This window comes from Saccostrea cucullata, unplaced genomic scaffold, assembly GCF_032062105.1.
Source record: "Saccostrea cucullata isolate Sc308-1 unplaced genomic scaffold, CSIRO_AGI_Scuc_v1 ctg2368, whole genome shotgun sequence".
NCBI lineage: Eukaryota > Metazoa > Mollusca > Bivalvia > Ostreida > Ostreidae > Saccostrea > Saccostrea cuccullata.
In genome coordinates, this window is record NW_026932547.1 from 200,979 (window position 1) to 223,957 (window position 22,979).

At 35.2% G+C, this 22,979-nt stretch overlaps 1 protein-coding gene across 1 annotated transcript in view; it reads left to right on the forward strand.

The window, feature by feature from the left end:
- The window catches only part of LOC134235373 (slit homolog 2 protein-like), a 46,194-nt gene extending 33,491 nt beyond the window's left edge, over nt 1–12,703 (forward strand). Inside the window, exons 21-36 of the mRNA XM_062717509.1 lie at nt 1,655–1,726; nt 2,670–2,833; nt 3,491–3,550; nt 3,820–3,949; nt 4,050–4,118; nt 4,224–4,295; nt 4,396–4,467; nt 4,582–4,653; nt 6,008–6,171; nt 6,581–6,794; nt 6,923–7,062; nt 8,833–8,926; nt 9,797–10,077; nt 10,447–10,926; nt 11,180–11,380; nt 11,663–12,703. Of these exons, the coding sequence (XP_062573493.1) occupies nt 1,655–1,726; nt 2,670–2,833; nt 3,491–3,550; nt 3,820–3,949; nt 4,050–4,118; nt 4,224–4,295; nt 4,396–4,467; nt 4,582–4,653; nt 6,008–6,171; nt 6,581–6,794; nt 6,923–7,062; nt 8,833–8,926; nt 9,797–10,077; nt 10,447–10,926; nt 11,180–11,380; nt 11,663–11,892 (2,515 nt within the window). The 3' untranslated portion in view covers nt 11,893–12,703. The remainder of the gene's footprint in view (nt 1–1,654; nt 1,727–2,669; nt 2,834–3,490; nt 3,551–3,819; nt 3,950–4,049; nt 4,119–4,223; nt 4,296–4,395; nt 4,468–4,581; nt 4,654–6,007; nt 6,172–6,580; nt 6,795–6,922; nt 7,063–8,832; nt 8,927–9,796; nt 10,078–10,446; nt 10,927–11,179; nt 11,381–11,662) is intronic.
- Nucleotides 12,704–22,979: the final 10,276 nt, after the last annotated feature.

The following is a 22,979-nucleotide window of genomic DNA, read 5'->3' on the forward strand; positions in this document are numbered from 1 at the left end:
CTGGGTCAACTGATATGTTTTCACCAGAAAACTTATTTAGTCTTAGGATAATTAAGTTACTGAAGAACCTAGTCCCTGTTCTGACAGACTAATGAGGTGGATATAGTAAAGAGAAGCCAGAATTTGATGAATTGAAGAAGACAGCGTCTTGATGACAGATTATCCACATGCCAAATAACATTTACTTTCAGTTCTGTGTGTATCTTTATTGTGTCACCTTTGCCATTACTTCTCTGCCTAATATGATTATAACATGGATGTAGATTTATCTTTTGGGGGGAGGTTAATTGTTTCCAAATTCATAAACACACCTGTTGTTGTTAAATAGACACTGAGTTATGACAAGGGAAGGGAAATATAAATGATGGTCACCATGTATCATTGTAAACATATAAAACACCTCAGCGAGATTCAGACACATGGGAGATCTCATCAACTCCCATTACCCACATGTTAAATTGCCACAGTAAACAGACTGATGAGACAAGCTCCGAGATAAGCAAAATGTTATATCTTTGAAAGCAGGGGAAATGATATACACCAAAAGACTTGAATTTCAATTGATGAGCAGTTCCATAGAGTTTGAAGTTTGCCAGTGATTAAAAAAAGATCTGGGGTCTGGGTAATATCGATGATGCAATTTTAACTTTGTCAACAAAGCACTGACGGGGAATGTATGTTTGAGTTTGCAGCAGAGATGGGGAATTTTGTTTATCTTTTCTAATTTCTCCAAACAACAGAGAAACAGATGATGCATTTCATGCACCTACGGGCTGATTTGATGCAGACAGTAGCATTGTTACAGGGGATTGCAGAAGACAAGCATGTGTAGACCCTGTCACGCTCCTGGGCTCAGCCGCAGCAATTACAAACCAGTCTAGCTGATAACAGACATGCATTAAGATGTTTATTACTGAACAAAGCTTATCCTAAACAACCATCATTGTCACGCATCATTTAGGGCTTGTTGTAGATAATTAGGGGTGTAATATAGAGCAAGGGGGAGGGCCGTGCAGACAAAATTTGATTGAAAGAAAGATTACGTCTTGAAAAATTTATTAAAAGTTGGTATCGCACACTGAGAGGTGGAGGAATAAATTTGTCAGCTGCTCCCTGAGATAAATCTGTAATTTGTAAAAAAAAAATTCAACATGAAACGTGACAGAAAGATAGATAATTTTAGCGTTTATACCTATCTCCTCGTGTTAGAGAAAATGTTGACAGCCTCAAGTCAAAATATTCATTACCATAGTGATGAAAAGGTGAACCCTTGTTTTTTACATCAATGTCTGTTATCAAAGAAGCTTATTTCTTTTCGTCTGGTGTTTAGGTATTCCTAAAACGTATTCTAACTGCTTATTTTAGCAGATGTTTGGTTTGTTGACCTGTACATTGGATTGAATTGAGAACAATCCACCATCTGATAAAATAACATATGAAATTTCTTACGTATAACAATACATGCATCTTCCCAATTCTTTATCATTGCAATTAAAAAAAATTGAATATTAATTTTTGAAGCATATCTTATTTTCTTGTAATCGTACAAATGTACCACATCCCAATTCTGTAATTATTGCTTTAAAAAAAATGAATATGTTAAGAGTCTTTTGTACATAAAATTGATAAAATGATTATTTTTTCGTATTTGCAGGTCCCTCTATGGCAATGAGATTAGATGTATATCAGAAGGCGCATTTGATAAACAAGCCTCTTTGTCTATTTTGTGAGTATTTTTCTATCAAACATACTTGAAAATTGTAATCATTTCAAAAAATTGTACGGCACCAGAAGTCTTGAATGAGCCAACCTTTTCTCCATGTGAATGACTGCATACTGTGTATTATTTCATAATTTTGAAAATTTCGAAATGAATGTACTTATGAACCGCTGGTGTAAGTATGTACGTGAAGTAATACCACACTCCCTGCCTTGTAAAGAAAGGTGTGATAACAATATTGCAACATAAAAAAGAAAGGAGGGAGGATTGGTCATTTAGATAGACAAGAAGTGATCCTATTGCCCCTGTAATTTGTAATCTTGTAACTTTTATCATGGTAGATAGTGCCAACCTTACAAACCTAACATTTGACCAAAGTCTTTTGCTTTCATTCCCATTTCAAATCTTTTTTTCTCTGGAACAGATTCAAGGAAGCATTTTAAAATCTCTTTCCCATGAAAATTAAGGAATTTGCTTTTGTTTTTTCTTTCACAAGTATTTGTAATATTGTGGGAGTGGAATTTTAAATTATGAGTACTAATTTTTTTTCCTAAATTTTTTTTATGTTTCTATAATTTCTAGATTATCAAGTAATATTTATTTCACTGAAGAAAGTTAAAAAGCTTTGAAATGAAGATAATGCCTTGATATCTATTTGTTTGTTTGTACATAAACTTGGTTATTGCTAAAAAAGATTAGATACTCCCAATTTTTAGAGGTGAATTATTTGATTTGAGTTTAAGATCAAGAACTAGATCAAGCTTGTAGGTCATGATTTGAGTTGCACTCAAAAGTCTTGATAGGGTCCCATTCAAAGGTCAAGATCCACTCAAGGGTCAAGTTCAGAGTTACACCCAGAGGTCAAGATCTGCACTGAAAGGGCAAGAATGAGGAATGAATTATTACTTTAGAATTTTTTGGTAACTAATAAATGCTTTTGTATTTGTAGAAACTTGGAGTCTAATCCCTTTAACTGTAACTGCCACATGGCCTGGCTGAGTAGCTGGTTAAAGAAAAACAATGTGATAGCTGGTGTTCCTACCTGCTTCCTCCCCTCTCGTCACAAGAATGTCCCCGTACTGACCATTAAAGAGGAGGAATTCACATGTCCAAGTAAGTTAGCGTACTGACCATTAAAAAGGAAGAATTCATCTGCCCAAGTAAGTTAGTGTTCTGAGCATTAAAGAGGAAGAATTCATCTGGCCTAGTAAGTTAGTGTACAAAGTACGCAGAATTCGGCTGATGGTACTCTTAAACATTCCTGACTCTGAAAGTAAATTTATGTGATAAATAATGGCCCTGCTTAAAAGGAAAAAGTTGTTGAATTTTATTGGGATTAGATTAAGTCCCTCTTCTGTCTACTGGTATTTTATCTCGTAGGCTATGCATCATGAAAATTTTTTTGGCCCTTTTGTTGGGAAAAAGAGTGAAGAATGCCTTGTAACTTCAAAGGAGGTACATTATGGCAACGTAGGGTCTTCGATAAAGTGGCAGCATACTTAGAAATATGATAAGGCATTTAGGCAGAATGAATTTACTGCATCGAAGGGTTTTTTTTTCTTTTATAAAATTCCACTCAGCAGTTTTTGTCCTCTTGGAAAATATTGGTGTAATGAGTAATAAATTATCTAAAATATTGACAAAAAATTTATCATTAAGTTATATTTTTATCCTAAATTTGTTATAAAGCATGTAGCTGAAAATAGATTGGTATATGGAAATCTGTAGATTTAGGACATTAAGTGACTGACATGCACTTTGATTTTACAGCTGATGTAGATATTGGATGTAACACTGGAATCTCCCCCTGCTGTTCAGAAACCGTAAACAGTGAGTGTTTTTTTGTGTGTTAGCCTGTCGCAGTTATCTCCCTTTCAAAGCATTCTGAAAATAATTGAATGATCATATTATTAATTGGATTATCATGTTATAACATTTTTTTGATACAAGAAAATGACAAAAAAGAAACACTAGATTTTATAGCGCGAAGTTTATTACTCTCTTTCCTTTCTTCACAACATTTTTTCCTCCTTTGATCATGCATCGTATACTATTGAGTGAGACATTTATTGACTAAGTGACTGATGATCCTTTTTTAGCAGCGGTAGGAAGCTGTGACCCCCGGGCCTACTGCCCCCCTCGGTGTACCTGTACGGGAACCGTGGTCAGGTGTAGCCGCCAGGGTCTTAATGTGGTCCCCCCACTCATCCCAGAGGACACCACCGAACTGTAAGATTTTGTTAACAATATTTATCTGTTGTTAATTTCATTTTGATTTGTGTTTCAACCTGACTTTGATGTGTTATTCTCTGTTGTTCTTTTTTTTAAGGTATTTAGATGTAAATAATATAAAGCACCTCCCTGCAGAAATTGGTCGCCTCACAAAGCTACAGAGATTGTAAGTTTGTAAAAGATAAAAAAAAATTTAATACCTCTGCTTTGATGTCTATTTGATTAATGTGAAGTCTGATAATACCTAAGGTAATTATTTTCTATTTTACAGAGACCTCAGTAATAATAATTTGGTGACCCTTCCTGATCATATATTCTCTAACTTCACTAATTTAGCTACATTGTAAGTATAGACAGAGTATTTAAAAAAAATGTTCATGAAAACTCCACATAAATATTTGTATTGACTGTATTCTATAAATTCATTTCTTTTTCTCTCTCAGAATTTTAAGTTATAATCAACTAGAATGTATGGCACCCACAAGTTTTTCTGGACTCCATAAACTAAGAATTTTGTAAGTATACTCTTTACTTTATGTTTAATTTGTCATTTCTTTCCAATTGTTAATAAATTAGTTTTTTTTTTTTTTGTATGTATATATAATTCCAATTCTCCAATTTTCCTGCAGATCTTTACACGGTAATAATATTTCCTCAATACCATATGGAACTTTCAAGGACCTAACTTCTTTAACACATTTGTAAGTGGAATTATTTTTTCAGTCTTGTAATTAAAATATACTGATTTATCACTTGTAGATACACGTGTATATTTGCATATCCACTGCTCTCTCCCACTTTGAACATGTATTCATCAACTGCATTCATAGGTCTATAGACGCAATTGCTTCCACTATGTGTGCAATTGCTCTATCACACTCGTGTAGAACAATCTCTACTACACTACTAATGGGGGTTGAGAAGTATATATATGAAATGTTTCATAAGAGGAATAAAAATAAGTTTTTAATAATATTCTTTGAAAAAAAAAAGGAAATTCAGAATATTTAAAATTGCTGATTTATATCTTTAAAAATTCAAATTTGGTCGATGTATTTAATTGTATAATAAAACTTTTAAAAATCTTAGAGAACTGCTATATTTTTATTTTTTCGTATCATGCATATTTGTACAAAGAACGATAACTCTTCACACTTGGGTAATATCATTCAAAAAGAGAAAATTTCTTTATTAAACTAGTATATCTATTTCAAGAATGATTTCAGATATTAAAAATAAATAGAAAAACTAAAAAAAAAATTATAGAAAAGCATTCTGGAGTAATAATCATTATAAAAGCATTCTCATTTTTCATCATAGTGTTAAATTATTGATTTTTGTCAGAGGGTTTTAATAACGTTGATCGATGACGTCACAACTGCATCAAAACAAAAATGTGATGACAGCGCTGCTTGTATCCAGATAACTGTGTTTGAGAGGGAAATACTTTATAAATTGTTTGTGATTTATTAGAGAAAAGGAGCATTAATCAGGTTTACTGATTTTAAAGCCGTATGTTTTTCTTAACTGAAGACAAGAAGCTGCGTCCTTATGTAAGTCAGGATTTCCTCTGATACTCTTGAAAACAAATCAAAGAATGCAAATATAAGTAACAAACAACGATTATTCAGTGAACATGGCATTATGAATAGCAATAGCTCTGCTGGCATATTTTCCATGATGCGCTAGCGCGCATCATGGAATATGCCAGCAGAGCAATTGCTATTCATAACGCCATGTTCACTGAATAACGTTGTTTATTTCTTAAATAATCACTTACTTTTTAAAAACATTTATGATACAGGATAGGATTCTGATGTTTGTTAATGCATTACATTTGAGTGCTTTAATATTCTGTTTATCAAGTTTCAAAGAAAGCAATTAACATACACAAAATATAGCACATTCGCTAAGTCTTATGCATGCATATTTATGTAAAGATCGACTACCAGAAAGTATGCTAACTTGTTGCAAAATCAATCTTCTTTAAATATAGTACTTGCCATATGAATTACATAACAAGTAATATCATTTTTTTTTTTTTCATTACATCAGGGCCCTGGGAGGAAACCAGTTGTACTGTGACTGTAACCTTAAATGGCTGTCTGACTGGATAAAGAAGGATTACGTAGAATCGGGAATTGCTTCCTGTGTGGGCCCCAGCTCTATGTTAAACAAACTGCTGCTGACCACTCAGTCCTCTCTCTTCCTGTGTAATGGTAAGACAAAAGATGATGCTAATGATCTTTTTTCGTAAAATTTTTATTTTGGCAACAAAAACGAAACTTAGAAAGAGTACATATATGTACTCTTCTGTTAGATAATAAATGATTATTTTTTGCTTAAAAGTGTTTTTTGTTCATTAATGATAGCCATTATTCATGCAAAAATTAATAAGTTTCATGTATCAATTGTAGACCCTTACGACAGGCCTGTCCTTTTAGACCCGGGGTTGGGGAATTTTTCCACATATAATGACATAATTAACCTCCCAGTTATTCTGATATTTTCCCTTGTTAGCGGAGGAACCCCATTCTTTATTTCAATGCCCCTGCTATTTCAATTCTTAGGGACAACCCCAGTTATGGAGATTATTTGAACTATGGATTAAAATTTATACTATTGTAGGACCACCTGACCCTGAGGTGATTGGGAAGTGTAACGCGTGTCAGAGACAGCCGTGTCTTAACGGAGCCACATGTAAGAGTGTGGACTTCAAGAACTACACGTGTGAATGTCCAGCGGGTTACCATGGGGACAAGTGTGAGAACGAGATCAACGCGTGTTTTATAAACCCCTGTCTCAATGGCGTGTGTGAAGTATTGGATCATGGAAGATTCAGGTAAAATTTCAGGAGATTTAAGTTTATTAAATATTTCTCTCTTTTCCGTAAAAAAACCTACTATTATGAATTTTAGGACAGTGTGTATGTTCATGCTGCAATATTTCATAGAATCTTTATAATTGCAGGTGTAAATGTAACAACGGGTTTCGAGGTGACCGATGTGAAATTAACATTGATGATTGTGCAGGCCACGCTTGTATGAATAATGGTTCCTGTATAGATCTAGTGGAGGGGTATACCTGCTCTTGTGCTCAGGGCTACACAGGTAAGGAAAACTTGCTTCACAAAGAAAATCTTGGTACCAGATTCAAAACAGTCTAAAAAATAACAGCTTGGGCCAGAATTAAAAATATCTTTGTTTCCCCTAACCCGACCCTAAATTCTCAAGTTGGGTCGGTAGGTAGGTAAACAATTTTATTTTCTGACAGCAGCTTTAAAAATACATTCTAAAGTTTGATGGAAAATTACCTTTATAAATAAGAAAAGTACAAAAGAAAGCGATGTCTGAACAAAATGCTAAGTATTGTACATATGCTGTTTAAAAGCAAATTCATGATTAATTAATTCACAACTGTTATTTAGTTAAATTTGTGAAATATCTCACGCCATTACATCTATATAAATTGAATAAAATAGACAATAGTCTCAAATACGCAAAGACCAGACATACGAGTATATTTTTTCAAACCCTCCATCAGCCTTCAGAGCTTATAGACGATCAATGTACTTTTTTGAGGGCCATGAGATTTGCAGTGGTTCTTGAGCATTTTGCTTTGAAGTTAAGAAGTAAGTGGCTAATTTTAAATCACAGGTTTCAAATCACAATGAATGACGTTGAAAACGGTCCTTCAGAGGGGACCATAAAAACTGATGTCCAGTGTCGCAGAAGATGCTGGCTCAAAAAAGATCCCCCACTGCTTAATGGCAAAAAAAGTGCTGAGTATGTCTAAATTTGGAGCAATGGGGAAATGTTTAAATGTCGTCCTAACAAATCTCAAAGGGATTAAAAGCAAAGAAACAACCAATCTTCAAGAGCCTAATTAAAGAAAAATACACTGAACGTCTCAGGAAGCTGAACCATGATTTCAAAACTATTTGGAAAGAGTATGTTAACAATACATGTATTTAAATGAACCAAACCAAATCTACAAATGATAAAAATGCTATATACAATGTCATAGTCACGAAGTTTAACCACTAAATAAAGGCATGAAGAAAGAACATCTGAATTATATTTATCAAGATGAATATGCAGGTCTACATGTGTACAACAAGTCATATGGTTCCATAACGGCATATAGTAATCATAGGAACATAGATGAATTGGTTATTAGATCAAAACTCAAATTGAATAAAATGCAGTGAAATTGAATGATGTGTTATAGGTGGGGCCCTCATCAACTCATGAGGCGGGCCTTACGATGTACTAGTATTAAGCGTATGACTGTACCGACACCTCCGAAACACTCTTAATTAGTCATGGTAAATTTTATTTACGAATTGTTTCAAGAGTGAAGAATTCCAGTTAGCTAAATACATAAGATTGAGACGTCGCCATTGTTATATGAAGAGTTGATGCCCTGTAATCACATCTGGATGTCATTTTGTTTCCAACAAATGCTTGAAAATCACAGTAGAACAATGTCGGCCGTTCTGATTAAAACTGATTTTGATGAAATTGTATTTTATAAAACTTGGTTAACAATAAAAAAAATATTTGAATCATCTCGTTTAAAAAATCTTTTCAGTCGGTGCGATTTAATTGGGTCGGTCGCGTTAGGGGAAACAAAGGTATTTTTTATTTTGGCCTTGAGGTTCTCTCTTCATACACCATAGATTATCAATTAATATAACTATCTGTGATTTCTGTTTTCAAAAAAAAAAAAAAATCAAAACAGATGCTGTCTTGATGATAAATTTCTCATGCAAAATTTGTCAGTGATAAAGTAGCCCAATAATGATTTGTTATCAAATCTTAATTGCATGTTTGGAATCTAAATGAGTTATCACTCTTAAATGTTTAAACTTTTTGCAGGCAAGATGTGTCAGCAAAAAATCCGATATTGCCATGGAAATTACAACTTTTGTCTGAACGGGGGTACCTGTGTTAATCAAGACACAGATTACAGGTAGGCCAGACGAGGATGTATGATAAATTAGCAGGCAAATATATTGTTTACAAGCTCTGATAGGAGTACAATATCTTCGTGGTCAGAATAGATGTGCTAATGCGTCTGGCTTCTTTATCTCGATTATGTAATTTGGCATTGACTGGCAATTATTTTTTTAATGAAAATATCTTTATCATTATCTGAGTTTATTCACCTACGTACTGCAGAGTATAATGTACAGCTCTCTTAATAGACGGCTAAGACAAAAGTTTAAAAGTTAACAGCTAAAGTTATCTGTAAATTTTAAAAAAGTTAAGGCTAAATGTGTCAGTTTGTGTATTTTTACTACAAAATGATAAGTTTATCTGCACACAAATTATACAAATTGGATTCTCCTATGCTATATTTCATATCTAATATTTTTCTGCACTCTTGAAATATCAAGATAAGAAAATTCTTTCAAATTCTTTGCTGATATAAAAAGCAAAAATCTGAATAGAAAAAAGAAAATAATGTGAGCTATTTTTATGTCTTTTGGATATATTCAATGTTTTTTCTTCTATTTATAATGTACTTGTTTTTCATATTAAGTGCTCTAGGGTAATTGTAGGTTTAGAGAAAGGTGTTTTATTAAAGTAGTACAATGTATAATAATATTAATTTTAAAAGTAAATAACAATACAGTTAAACTTTGTAATCACGAACCTGATGGGACTGAGAAAAAACTTTGAGATATCTAAAGATTCGAGATATCGAAGGTAAAATACTTGAAGAATATGTGGCTGGAACCTCCAGTTTACTTTTACATATCCCTTGTATTTGAGATATCGGAGTTTGAGATACCAAAGTTCAACTGTAATAACATTTTATTTTGTCATAAACTTTCAGCTGCAAGTGTGCCACAGGTTACGGGGGGAAGAACTGCTCGGAGAACCTTGACGACTGTAAGTCCCACATTTGTCAGAACGGGGGTCGGTGTGTGGACGGCCTGGGGACCTACTCCTGCTACTGTCCCCGAGGCTACTCCGGACGATTCTGTGAAATCGCCCCCCTCGCTGTTAACAATCTCTTCTCTTATAACAGTCTCTGCAAATCTCACGCCTGTCAAAATAATGGAGTGTGTTACGTACCCAAGGGTGGATCACACTACATGTGCCAGTGTGCTCCAGGTACTAACTTCTTCTCTCTCCCTCTTTATTATCTTTTCTCATCCTTATATTTTACAAAATATTGTTACGACTTTGCTATCAAATATACACAACAGTTATATATACTTCTATTGCATGGCATGTTTTCAATTAAGATACCTTTAATATTATCAAACAGATACACCTCTGGATTTTTTCTTGAATTGCATGCAAATATATGACTATATATATATATCCATATATTAAACATTTACAAAAATTGAATCTGTATCCACGTACTGAAATATGCTTATAAATGTATAATGGATAACAACATGAAGATCAATGAATTGAATTTATATAAGAGATATCTTTTAACTGAGTTTGAAAGAATAATGCAACATTTTGCAGGTTTCTCTGGTAAGAAGTGTGAGAAGCTAACCAGTGTGTCGTTTATTGCTGAGGACTCCTACATACAGATGCCTCAGATTGACTTTCAGTCCACAGTTAATATCACCATGGAAATGAAAACTGAGTCCGACTCTGGTGTTATATTCTATATTGGAGCCGATCAACATTTAGCTGTAGAATTATTCCGGGGTAGGATTGGAATCAGTTTCTTCACCGGAAAGTCACCCCTCTCCACAATGTACAGTTACATATTTAGTTACATAACGGTTAATGATGACAGCCTACATACCATAGAACTTATCGTCCATCACCGTAACTTCACCATGCGAGTGGATGGGGGTGTGTCTCGGTCAGTCGTTAACATGGGGGAGAGTGAATATCTTAATGTTAAGGATGATATGTTTATTGGTGGACTTTCATCAGACAAAAGTAAAGAGGCTCTTAAAAAATTCCAGATTAGGAGTCAGTCCAGTTTCAAAGGTAAGAGATGATTTCAAAGATATGTTTTGTACATACCCAATAAAGTAAACTGTTCATTAATACTATTGTTTGAGAATGTATATAAATTGCTGAATATTTATTGTAAGTTATCCGTTTTGTCCCCTCACACTGAAAATGATTGCATTGGGATCAGTTTTGAATACTGCCTTGATGTATAGATATGATCTTTGCTCATTTTGAGTCATCTTTTCTTTCAGTTTGTTTTCATGAAATTTTTACTCTTTTTTTACAGGTTGCTTCCATGGTTTTTACATAAATGGAAAACAACAGGACTTCAGTTCATCTAAATATAACCATAAGGTCATGCCGGGGTGTAAAGTGGATCCCTGTGCTAATAATAAATGTAAAAATGGTCAGTGTAAACCCAGGAAAAAGAAGGGAGGCTATCGATGTAAATGTAGGAGAGGGTACTCAGGCAAATACTGTAACCTCGGTAAGTTTTGGATATCAGTGTCACTTTAATCTTTAAGATTTCTGTGTAATATTTCATATCATGTCAAATCTTTGTGTGTTCATTTAATCAGAATTTGATGTCTTAAATTTGTAAAGTGGACAAAAATTTTGAATAATTTCTGAGGGTTCAATATTTTGAAGTTGAAATTTAAGTTTTGTGGAATATATTTCATTGCACTTATATATAACTTTCCTATTACTAGTTGTCTGAAAATTACACTTTTCTTCTAACTTAAAGTATCTTTTTTATTTTCATTTTTAGTTCCAACATGTAAACCAAAAGTATTCCGTAGCAGATATACTCATCCAGTCACAAAGTGTGCTTCAAAAACGCGCATAAAATTCCGGAGCTGTGAAGGATCGTGTGGAAAAGACTGCTGTAAACCTCGCAAAATAAAAACACGTAAAGTCAGACTTTACTGTAAAGACGGATATTCATATATTCATAACCTCGCAGTTATCCGAAAATGTGGCTGTAAAAAGTGCCAGTAGTATCATTACACATTGAAGACTTCATAATATTGTCGCGTACGTAATGTAACAATTGTCTAATGTCATACAGTGGTTGGAGAATCAGTGTAAATGTGGAGTCCAGTGTATTTCAATATGAAGAGAACTGCCACATCAGGCATATTATACATGTACAAAAATGGATGTCTGCCAGTTTGGACAGATAAATTTTTTGTTCGGTGTTACACTTTTGACATTCAAAGTGTGTTCAGAGGTTCCAAATCCAACTCCAAGGTTTGGCAAAAAAGTGTGAGGTTTACTCATTTTTTCCCATTTTAATGGGAAATGCAGGGAAATGGTTCTTCCGACAATTATCCCAAATGAATTCACTTCTGAGAACATTCAGGCCAGCTATGTGTGTACCTGGATGGAAGGAGTGAAAAGTGACATGAGAATGAAGTAATTATGGTTCACATCATACAATAAACCTTATATCACAAAGGTTGTGACAAACTTGTGAACAACTCAATACATTATAGCACATGCAGAAACGTGTTTTTCTGTTCCAAACCAAGAGTCTTGTATATTTAGTGCATGTACAGCATTCTATGTAAATTGTTTGCACTTCAGAGTCAAATGTTTCAGTATATATGTGATGTTATTTTGAATGGCAAATATTTATTTGAAACATGTTTTAGATACATTGACAAACATATCTTTTTTGTAATATATTGTCATGTTATCAGGTTTATTAGGGTTTAATTAAAGAGCTGAAACGTATCTGCAATAAAGCTCTAATTTGCTTTATTGCACCAATTTTGCCGGTTGCTAAGGCTACAAATTATAACAAAAATGATGAGGGAAATATAACTTTTATGCAATACTTTTGATGGAAGGTATGATCTGTATTGTATTGTATTTGTCATGTGATGTTGTTTTTAGATTGTAGCTTGTAATCTTTATTTAAAATGGAAAAAAATTAAAATACAGTATTTTACCAAATAGGTTATTATCCATGTTGCTTCAAAAACTGCTTTTCTAGAATCTATTCTCTATAATACAACAAATAAAGCCCCCAAGAAGAATTCATTATACATTACTTTTATAGTAAGTTTTTTTTTTACTTCAGTATAAATATATCTTTTTTTATTTTTATGAAGATTTTTATATAAACATAAATTATTTTTGCAATTGTTGAATAATATTTGGATTAAAGATTAAAATATTCTTCACTGATAAGAAATAACAAGGAGAGGTGATAAATGTAGCGTGGTTGCCTTTTGGGGACAAGTATGGTTTTAATAGAATTGTGAATATTGTCATATGGATACAAATTGTTCTTCAAATGATGAGTTTTGGTAAACTAGACCATTATTATTTGCAAGCACTGCCCATTATGTTTGTCTGCTGTTGTGATTTTGTCTTCAATATGACAACTCATTTATAACTTGATGAGGAAAGAAATTGTTTTGGGGTTTTCACGATTTAACAATTCAGGCACTGGTCTGATGTAGCTCTAGTTTGCCGTGATTTTTTTTTTACCATATTGGTGATTGTTTGGAATTGTCAAATTAATAAGACGAAGTACTTTTTAAAAAAAGACTAAATCTGATAAAATGTTAAGGCGGATCAACTTGTTTGACTTTTTCCTTATGAGAGAGAAAAATTTTGCCCTTGTAAGACTACCTCAGCTGTATTGGGTTTTTGTTATGTAGAAAATTAATATGTATTTAAAGTGAAACTAAACAAGTGTACATTCATTTTTTATCCCCTCCATCTCTTTCATTATTTTCTGTTAATCCCATTGCTTTATTTAAGATATGCATTTTCTCACCAACACATTATAACAATACTGTATTTATCAGAGGCAATTTTGTTTTTTCAAATTTTGTTTAAATTTATTTTGCAAATTTATATTGAGAATACATTTCATTGCAAAAAGAAAGATTTTGTACAATGAAAGAGTAATACAAACTGTGTAACTTTGTTACTTATTGTTGAACATGGCTGAAAAAATAAAAGTCATTTTCAACTGGTGGAATTATTGTCTTTGAGGTATAAGTGCAGTATAAATAATCGAGGGTTCCAATGACCATGAAGCTACTTCAAATTTTTATCCACACGGCTCCCCATGAGCAAAGAGAGGTAACTGGAGAAAAGCAAAAATAAAGTTTCTTTAAGGAAGCTCTAAACACTGCTCACAAAAGAGTTCTTCTTTAACAATACTAGTAGTTTTAAGCAGTTGGAGTGATCTACCCTTTGATATCAAGTTGAAATCGACAGTAAGTGAAAAAATAAGACCAAGAAAAGTATTCACTATCAGAAACAAAAACAAAAAGATAATTTAACACCCAAGCTTAGATAGCTGGACAGGTGAGACTCGTCACAGCGTGGCAGGGGGAGTCATTCACGGGTACTGTATGCACACAAGGAGGACAATTAGATCAGACCACATGTTAATAAAACAAATTATAAGCCTTCTACATCTAATGACTTCATAATCTACACATCTGTCTTAAAATATAATATAAACACTTGGTATATGTAGCAATGGCAAGTCATTTATTGTATCCCAACCACAGAATCAACTAGATAAGTACAATGCAAGTTCACTTTATTGTCAGTGAAAACTCTTGGTCAGTACGCAACAGATGCACCTCCTTGTAAGTGGGTCTATGACAAAGGTGTGACAGTGGACATAAACTAGGACATCTTGACTAAAGCTCAATACTTCAATACTTTAACAAGTCCTTCCTTATATCCCACCCACAGTGTAGACTTGTATAGGGACAGTAAGAATGGATGATTCACTTCATTCTCTGTCAGCAAGAACTTCAGGAACTCCCCGTCAGGACTTTGTCAGGTTCATACGACCAGAGTCAGACATAATCACTAGTTCACCTTTAGTGTGACTTGTAAGGTTCACAACACAGATATCACGGTTTCTGTTCTGTGTGATCCTGACTGGCAATGTAAACAGTCTGGTCTGACCGTTCACACGGTACTTATACTCGTGGATGACGTCACCTGTCACTGTGATATGTCTCACCAGACATCTGCTGTAAGGACCTGATTCATTGTCTCTCAAGGTGACCAGTAGTCCTCCGTCCACTGACTGACAGATTCCTCCTGGGAGCAGTGGATCTGTACTGATGACTGTAGACACAGATCCTGATGGTGTCAGACGGCCAATGCAATTGTTACGGAAGTCCGAGAAATATAGATCACTGTGAACAGTTACACATATGTCACAAGAATTGATGTCATGTTTTTGTTTTTTCTCACCTTCTCTGTTTACTTGTTCAAGGAAGTCTGATTTTGCTTGTTTTATGAAACATTGGTCTTCACAGAAGGCCCTCAACAAAAGTACTGCTTTCTCTCCATATATAAATGTACTTCTTTCAGTCAAACTGATATCATCTAAATCAAAATACTTTCCAACTACGTTTTCCAGTACCGCGTCACTGACTACTCCCTTACTGTATCTCACTGATGGTTTGCTATTCTTTATATCAACATCCATATAAGACACCAATTGTTTTAGTTCTCTGTGGTTGTCAATGAAGCCGTAATCTGACATGGTACTGCTGTTTTCCTCCATGAACTTAACTATTTCTGCAATTTCTTTCTTCTTTTTGTTTAACTCAGATTTTGTAGCATCCAACTTTTCATTGCTTTTCTTCAAATTCTCTTTCAATTTTTCTTCATTATGCTTCTTGATTTTTGACAGTCTCTTTACTATCTCATCATAATGCTTCTGTAGCTTTTTAACTTCAGAGTCACACAATTTTTTATTTTCTGTGATTTTTTGTGGAATCTTTTCTATCTTCTCATTAATACCTGACAATTCCTCTTCCATTATCTTTCTCAAAATTTCAAGTAGGCCTCGCCTTCTTTGGATGGCTGCCGTTGGTAGAGTGTTCCAGTCATGATCTCTGTGATTGGGTTTGGCACAAATAAATTATCACATTCCTCACACAGCATATCAATAGGTAACTCATGCGATCCACACATTTTAATGTGCTCTTGAGGAGACCCAAGGGGATATTTTGGTTTACTTGCAGCCATATTTATTGAATGAAATCCATCTACGTATATGTACAGGGTGTTTCATAATATATATGTTACATTATGAATAATTTATTTGACAGATAAAAGAAAAAGATACACATATTGTTATTTTTTTCTTTTATCGAATTAATGCATATATCCATAAGATGCATAATGTACAATTATCAATCAAAATAATCAACAATGAACAAAACTTTTAATATTAAGGAAAACCAGCGAAATTTCCAAGTTGCGCCATTTTGCTACGTTGAATTAGACACCAACAATCCAAATTACATGTTCCAAATAATCTCCATTAATTTAACAACTAACGTTTTTTCTTGAGGTTTGTATAAAACCTTGTCACAATATTTTTCTTAGACACTCCTCATTTGAAGGTCCATGTTCCTTTTAAGCTTATTCAGTATCTGTGGTCTAGGATTGTAGACCATGTTCCTTAAGACCCCCCTCCCCCCCGAAAAGAGTCCAAAAATTGAGATTGTCGAATGCAGAGGTCAATTCTTTTAGGTAAAAAAAATAAATCTCAATATCGTCCAAATAAATTCAAAGTTTCTAACACTAAATCTATCACACCAGAAAGTGCTCATAAATAATTGAACTACAGTAATAAATATGCATTATAATTCTACAAGAAAAGCACCTGATAAAGCGGTTGGCTAGTACAATGCAATATACATGAAACCATAGTAATGATTATAATAAATCAAATAATTAATATAACTTCTGTCGAAACTCCCCTATTGAACTATTACTCAACGGATGGATCTGTGTGTTAGGTGGATTTGTAACAAGGATATAACAGTGGACATACACTAGGGCATCCGGTTTATTGCTCAATGTCGGAATGTAGACCCTATACATTCTACACCCTGAACTCAAACACTTTGATAAGTCCTTTCCAGTATCTTACCTATAGTGTAGACTTGTTCATTGATAATCTGATCAGACGCTAAACTTCTTTGCAGTCAAACTTTCATTAGCTGTAACTGTTTCAGTCAAAGTACTACTTTATCCTTATATTGGAGTTGAGCCATGTAACCGACACGTACAAGAGAGCAGTAACCGAAATGCATTATAAGGTGGGTTTCCATTTCTTTTTATAGTAACAGATGTTTTAAAATATAGCCTCAAGTGAGCTTTTATGATCATTTGTGCCTTGTCAGTCGTTGTCATTCTCATTGTAAACTTTTTATATTTTCATCTTCTTATTAAGAACCACTGAGTTAATTTCAATTTAACTTGCCGAAAAGTATCCTTGAATGAAGAAATAATACCTTTTCTCTGTTCGATTTTTTACTAAGCTAATAATTTATATTTCTGACCAACATTAGTTTGTTTAAACGCCGATTAATAGCAAAGCTATTTCTGTAACTAAAGTTACTACCCGTCCTCTCATAAAGACAAGTTAATTTTTAGTAGTAGTAGTATTTAAAAACGTAACGAGGAACTTTTTTCAAACACTGATACAAATATATTACAGCTTATTGCCATGAAAATCAAGTCTTTAAAAGGAGATTCTCTAGGGTCATAATAGCTGCAGTTCTGTAGCTCTCTGAAAAAAATTCGGACAGATAAAGCAGAGAGCTACAGATCCAAGCGTTGTAAAAACCTTCGATTTACGCCGACGATTTTTCGTCGCTTCTGTAGGCATTTCTTTCGAGTAGTTTAAACTTTCTCTTGCTCTTAGAATGGTAACCTATATGTGAGGGTGTGGGTTATACACCCTGATGAACTTACAAAAATCAAAAGAAGAACTTTTAAATTTTAACAAAATTTAATAACAAAATTAAAAGAACAAAATAAACAGAAATTTAAACAAAGAAAATTAACCGAAAAAAAATGTACAAAAATGAAATAAATTGAAAATGTCTTTGTTAATTGGTCCTGGTCCCCAGTCAGTCAGTGCGCATGTCCCTTGGTATGAATAGGTCCCGTTTGTTCTGGTCCTTCCGTAAGTGCGGAAATCCTTTAAGAATAGATTCTTACAGTTTCCTTTTTGTATGGCTGCACGGAACAATGTTAATTAATAACGGGCTGCGTGGCACACTGGGTTCCTCTCGGGTTCCAGAGACAATGGTCCGACGCCAGGCTCAACACTTTGAAATGTCTTTCAATGAAACTAAATATTCAGAATTATTTTCAAATTCACAATAGTTATAATTCTCAAACTTTCACAATGTTTCGTTCATATAAAGACTTTAATTCAGATAATGAAATGTTCAACGAGGGTCACCGCCCGATGATAGTAACTCACAGAACCGGTTTAGAGATGTGTCGTACGGGCCGCCGTAGTTCGCTCACACGCTACGGTCTCTGTCACACACCATAACATGGAAATGGCTACTCTCAAATAAAGAATTTCAGTACCCGATAGTTTACATACTCTGTAACATTCTGTAGAGAGACTTTAGGCATGAAAATAAGGCATAAGACCCATGTTGTTTTCTATGGACAGGCCCCCTGGTAGCACTAGACGAACACGTCTATCGGCTGATGTTTTTCCCGGGTACTACACAGAGCACGCTTTAACATTACTATTTAAAGTAAAACGAGGGGCTCCCCACAGGGCTGCTATGTTACTATGGGAACTAAAGGAATTAAGGGGCTCCCCACAGGGTTATTACACAAGTTACCGGAAGGGTGAACCCAGATGATTTATTTACAAAGTAATGAAGAATTTCAGTTTGTTACATACCTCCCCTTTATAAGACTAAAGACCATTTAGTCCGACCAAACCTACAAACTGAAAATTAGATAAACAAGCTCAGACTATATACAACAAAGCATTATATATACAATATACCTGCAACAAAAGTAATCTCAGATAATTACTCAACCACATCATCTGAACATAACCTTGATAGTGAGTCTGCTATTGATTCTGTGTACCACGAATATACCTAATCGAGAACACAAACTCTTGCAAAAGAAGACTCCAACGTAACAAACGTTGATTTGATATCTTTGACCTTTGTAACCATTGCAAAGGTGCATGATCAGTCTCAATTTTGAATGGTTTACCTTCTAAATAGACTCCGAGACTCTGGACCGCCCACACAATAGCAAAGCACTCTTTTTCTACTACAGCATAATTTCTCTCCGCAGGACTGAACTTTTTGCTAAGAAAACAAATTGGATGCTTACCGTCTTCAAACTCTTGCTCTAGCACCGCGCCTGCTCCGTATGCACTTGCATCTGTGCGCAAAATGAATGATCTACTGAAATCTGGACTTCGAAGAACTGGTTCTGAAAGTAACTTACCTCTTAGTTCTTGGAAAGAGTGATCAAGTTCGCTTGTCCATTTGATTTTGCTAGGCGTTTTCTTGCTCGTCAGGTCTGTAAGTGGAAGTGCTAAAGTGGCAAAATTAGGAATGAACTTCCGGTAAAACCCAATCATACCTAAAAATGACTTTACCTTTTTCTTGGTTGTTGGAATGGGAAAGTTCTGAATGACATCGTTGGCTTGATTTTTCCACTTCCTACAATGTGACCAAGAAAACAAAGTTCATTGAAACCAAACTCACATTTTGTAGGTCGAGCTGCTAAGTTCGCTTTCCTCAACGCTGAAAACACTGTTCTCAGATGCTCAAGGTGTTCTGTCCAGCTGTTGCTATAAATACCAATATCATCAATGAAAGCCTCTGTGAAATCTTCCAGCCCTGTAAGAACTTTACTTACCAGTCTAACGAAAGTGGCCGGTGCATTCACCATCCCGAACGGCATGACTGTAAAACTGAAATGTCCAAATGGAGTTACAAATGCACTTTTCCGGTTTGCATCCTCGTCTAATGGCACTTGCCAATAACCTTTTGTCAAGTCCAATTTGCTTATGAATTTTGCTTTACTGATCTTAATCAAAATGTCATCTATTCGAGGCATTGGTCTTGGGTCAAATACAGTTACCTTATTCAACTCCCGGAAGTCGACGCAGAATCTCAATGATTTGTCACTCTTCTTAATGAGGACGACTGGTGCTGAATACGGACTGTCTGTTTCCTCAATGATACCAAGATCCATCATTTGCTGTAACTCCCGCTTCACTTGATCTTGTAAGGCATATGGAATGGGGTATGGTTTCATATGGATGGGCACATCTGTAGACGTTTTCACTGAGTGTTTCGTCAAAGGCGTTTTCTTGGGAACATCTGTAAAAATATCACCAAATTCTTCCACTAACCTCTGAATCTGATCCCTTTGTTCTGTGGTGAGGTCGTTTGAATATAGTACGTCGGCTGACGATTCTGTCTGCTGAAGGGCCGGGACTTTATCCGATACCACACCGTCTTCTATCTGAACATCATTGCTAGATAAACTGGAAATAACATTCAAGCATGCCATTATTTCAGACTTACTGTTTTCCTCCGACTCTCTCTCAAACAATTCCTTCAGCATATTGACGTGATAAACAGTTTCTTTGTTTTTGGACAGTCTGACTCTGAAATCAACTGGACTTACCTTTTCTGTCACCTCATATGGACCCTTCCACTGCGCCAATAATTTCAAAGTACTGGTTGGCAATAACACTAAAACTTTCTGACCTACTTCAAAATTCCTGCTCCTGGCGTTTTTGTCATAATATCTCTTCTCTTTCTTCTTTGCATTGGATTCCACTTCTGTTACCAACTTACGTACCGTCTCCATTCGTTCCCGTGTCTCCATGAGATAACTAAGGACTGATGCTTGTTCCTCGGTTGGTTCTTCCCATTGCTCCTTTAAGATGTCTAGTGGACCCCTGACATGTCTGGCATAAAGAAGTTCGAAGGGAGTAAAACCTGTCGTTTCATTTGGGACATCTCTGTAGGCAAAGAGTACATATGGTAAATGAACATCCCATTTTAATGGCTCTACAACTGCATATGCTTTCAACATTTGCTTAAGAGTCCCATTAAATCGTTCTACTAGCCCGTTAGCTTGAAGATGATAAGGGGTAGTTGACAGTTTACGCACTTTTAGCATTTTGCACAGGTTTGATATGAGTGATGACATGAAATTTGTTCCCTGATCTGATAAAATTTCTTTAGGAAAGCCTACTCTTGAGAACATTTCCATAAGCGCATTTGCCACACTTTCTGCGTCTTGAGTTTTCATCGGATATGCTTCCGGAAATCTAGTAGCATAGTCCATACATACCAAAAATATGTTTTTCTTTTCTGTCATTGGTAATGGACCCACAAAGTCAATGGCGACTCTGGAAAATGGAACGTCTATCTTTGGAATTGGCACCAGTTTTGCTTTTGGTGTTCTCCCTTTCTGCATCCCCTTCTGACAAATAGAGCATGACTTACAATAACGTGATATGTCCACATACATACCCGGCCAAAAGAAGTTTTGCAGGATTCGTTCTCTGTTTTTTTTTGTTTCCAAGATGCCCAGCCAATGGTGTGTCATGAGCCAATGACATAATACCATTGCGCAGTTTCTTTGGAGCTACAATCTGGAAGACTTTTTCATCAGAATTCTTCTCAAAGACTCTATACAATAAATCATTTTTCAAGATGAAATATGACTTACCCTCATATGGACCATTTTGTGCCATATCTAGAATTGACTTCAAGCTCTCATCAGTTTTCTGATGCTCAATCAATTCCTCCCTGTTACACCACATACCTTCATTTTCGGTGTTCGATGCTTTTAAATCATTCATTTTTGGTTTTTCTGCCCTCTCTTGTTTCCTTAGCTCTGATCTAGTTTGGACCGCTCCGCATGCGTCATCTTCGACTGTGTCCACCTTCTCCATCCTGGGTAAAGGGTCTGCCTCCTTAGGTACTACAATGCTCACATTGTTGCCAATAATAACATCAGCAAAAGGAGAATCTAGACATAGAGCGTGTACCTTACCTGAAATGTATGGCGTATTCACACTTACTGTTGCCTCACTGCAAGATCTCCTCGTACCGTCAGCTAGAGTAATTACCCTTGATTTCCCAGTCGTATCCTCATCTGCAACTAATTTACTGTTGACAAACACCGTTGAACAACCAGTATCCCTTAAAACTGAGACAACATGTCCACCGACTTCTCCACTCACCAAATCTAAACCTGTTTCACAACTTAATTCTAAAGCAGAATCATCAGTAATCGATACACCAGACAACTTAACCACCACTTTATTCTCATGAACACTATCAGAATCCTCAGATACTGTCATTGTCTCATCAAGACACAAACCAAACTGTTCATTAGACTTGTGGTTACCTGGTTTCTGATTCAGAGGAGATTTTGACTGAACTGTACGCAATGGACAATTCGGAGCAATTTGCCCGACCTTGTCACACTTAAAACATCTCCTCTGATCTGAAGGCGAGATAAACTTACCTTTCTGGGACTGAACCGAACCAAACTTATTTGGTCTTGCACCCGGTTTTTCCCCTACGCTACCACGACCACCGCCTGAATAACTGCCTTTATGTGCAACCTGAAATGACTCTGACAAAGTTATAACTTCTTTTATAGACTTTGGACTGTGTTCAAGTACCCACAGTTGCAACTCTTTTGAACAACTTCTTATCACCTGTTCTCTCAACATCAAATCAAACAGCTTATGAAAGTTTGAACCAATTTCTTTCCTTTCGCACCAATGATTAAAGAACCTCTCTGTCCTAACCACAAAATCTTTGAACGATTCATCACTGGACTGTCGACACTGCCTAAACTTATCTCTATAGGCCTCTGAGGTAAGTTCATACCTTTTAAGAATAGCAGTTTTTATAGCATCGTAATTATCGCTATCCTCATCTGACAATCTAGAATAAGCTTCAAGAGCCTTACCCAATAGCATTGGGACTAAACGAACCGCCCATTGAGATTGATCCCACTTTTGTAACCCCGCTATTTTCTCAAATGATTTTAGAAAAACGTCCGGGTCTTGACCTTCTTCAAATTTGGGCAACTTTACACTAGGGGTGTGAACACTTTGGGGGAGGGACCAATTTTACTCTTCTCTAACTCTCTCTCTTTAAGAGCTAACTCTCTCAACTAAACTCTTTCTCAGCTTCCCACTTATCCCTGTCTCTCTTAGCCTGACGCTCCTCTCTTTCATGAGCTAACCTTACTTTCTC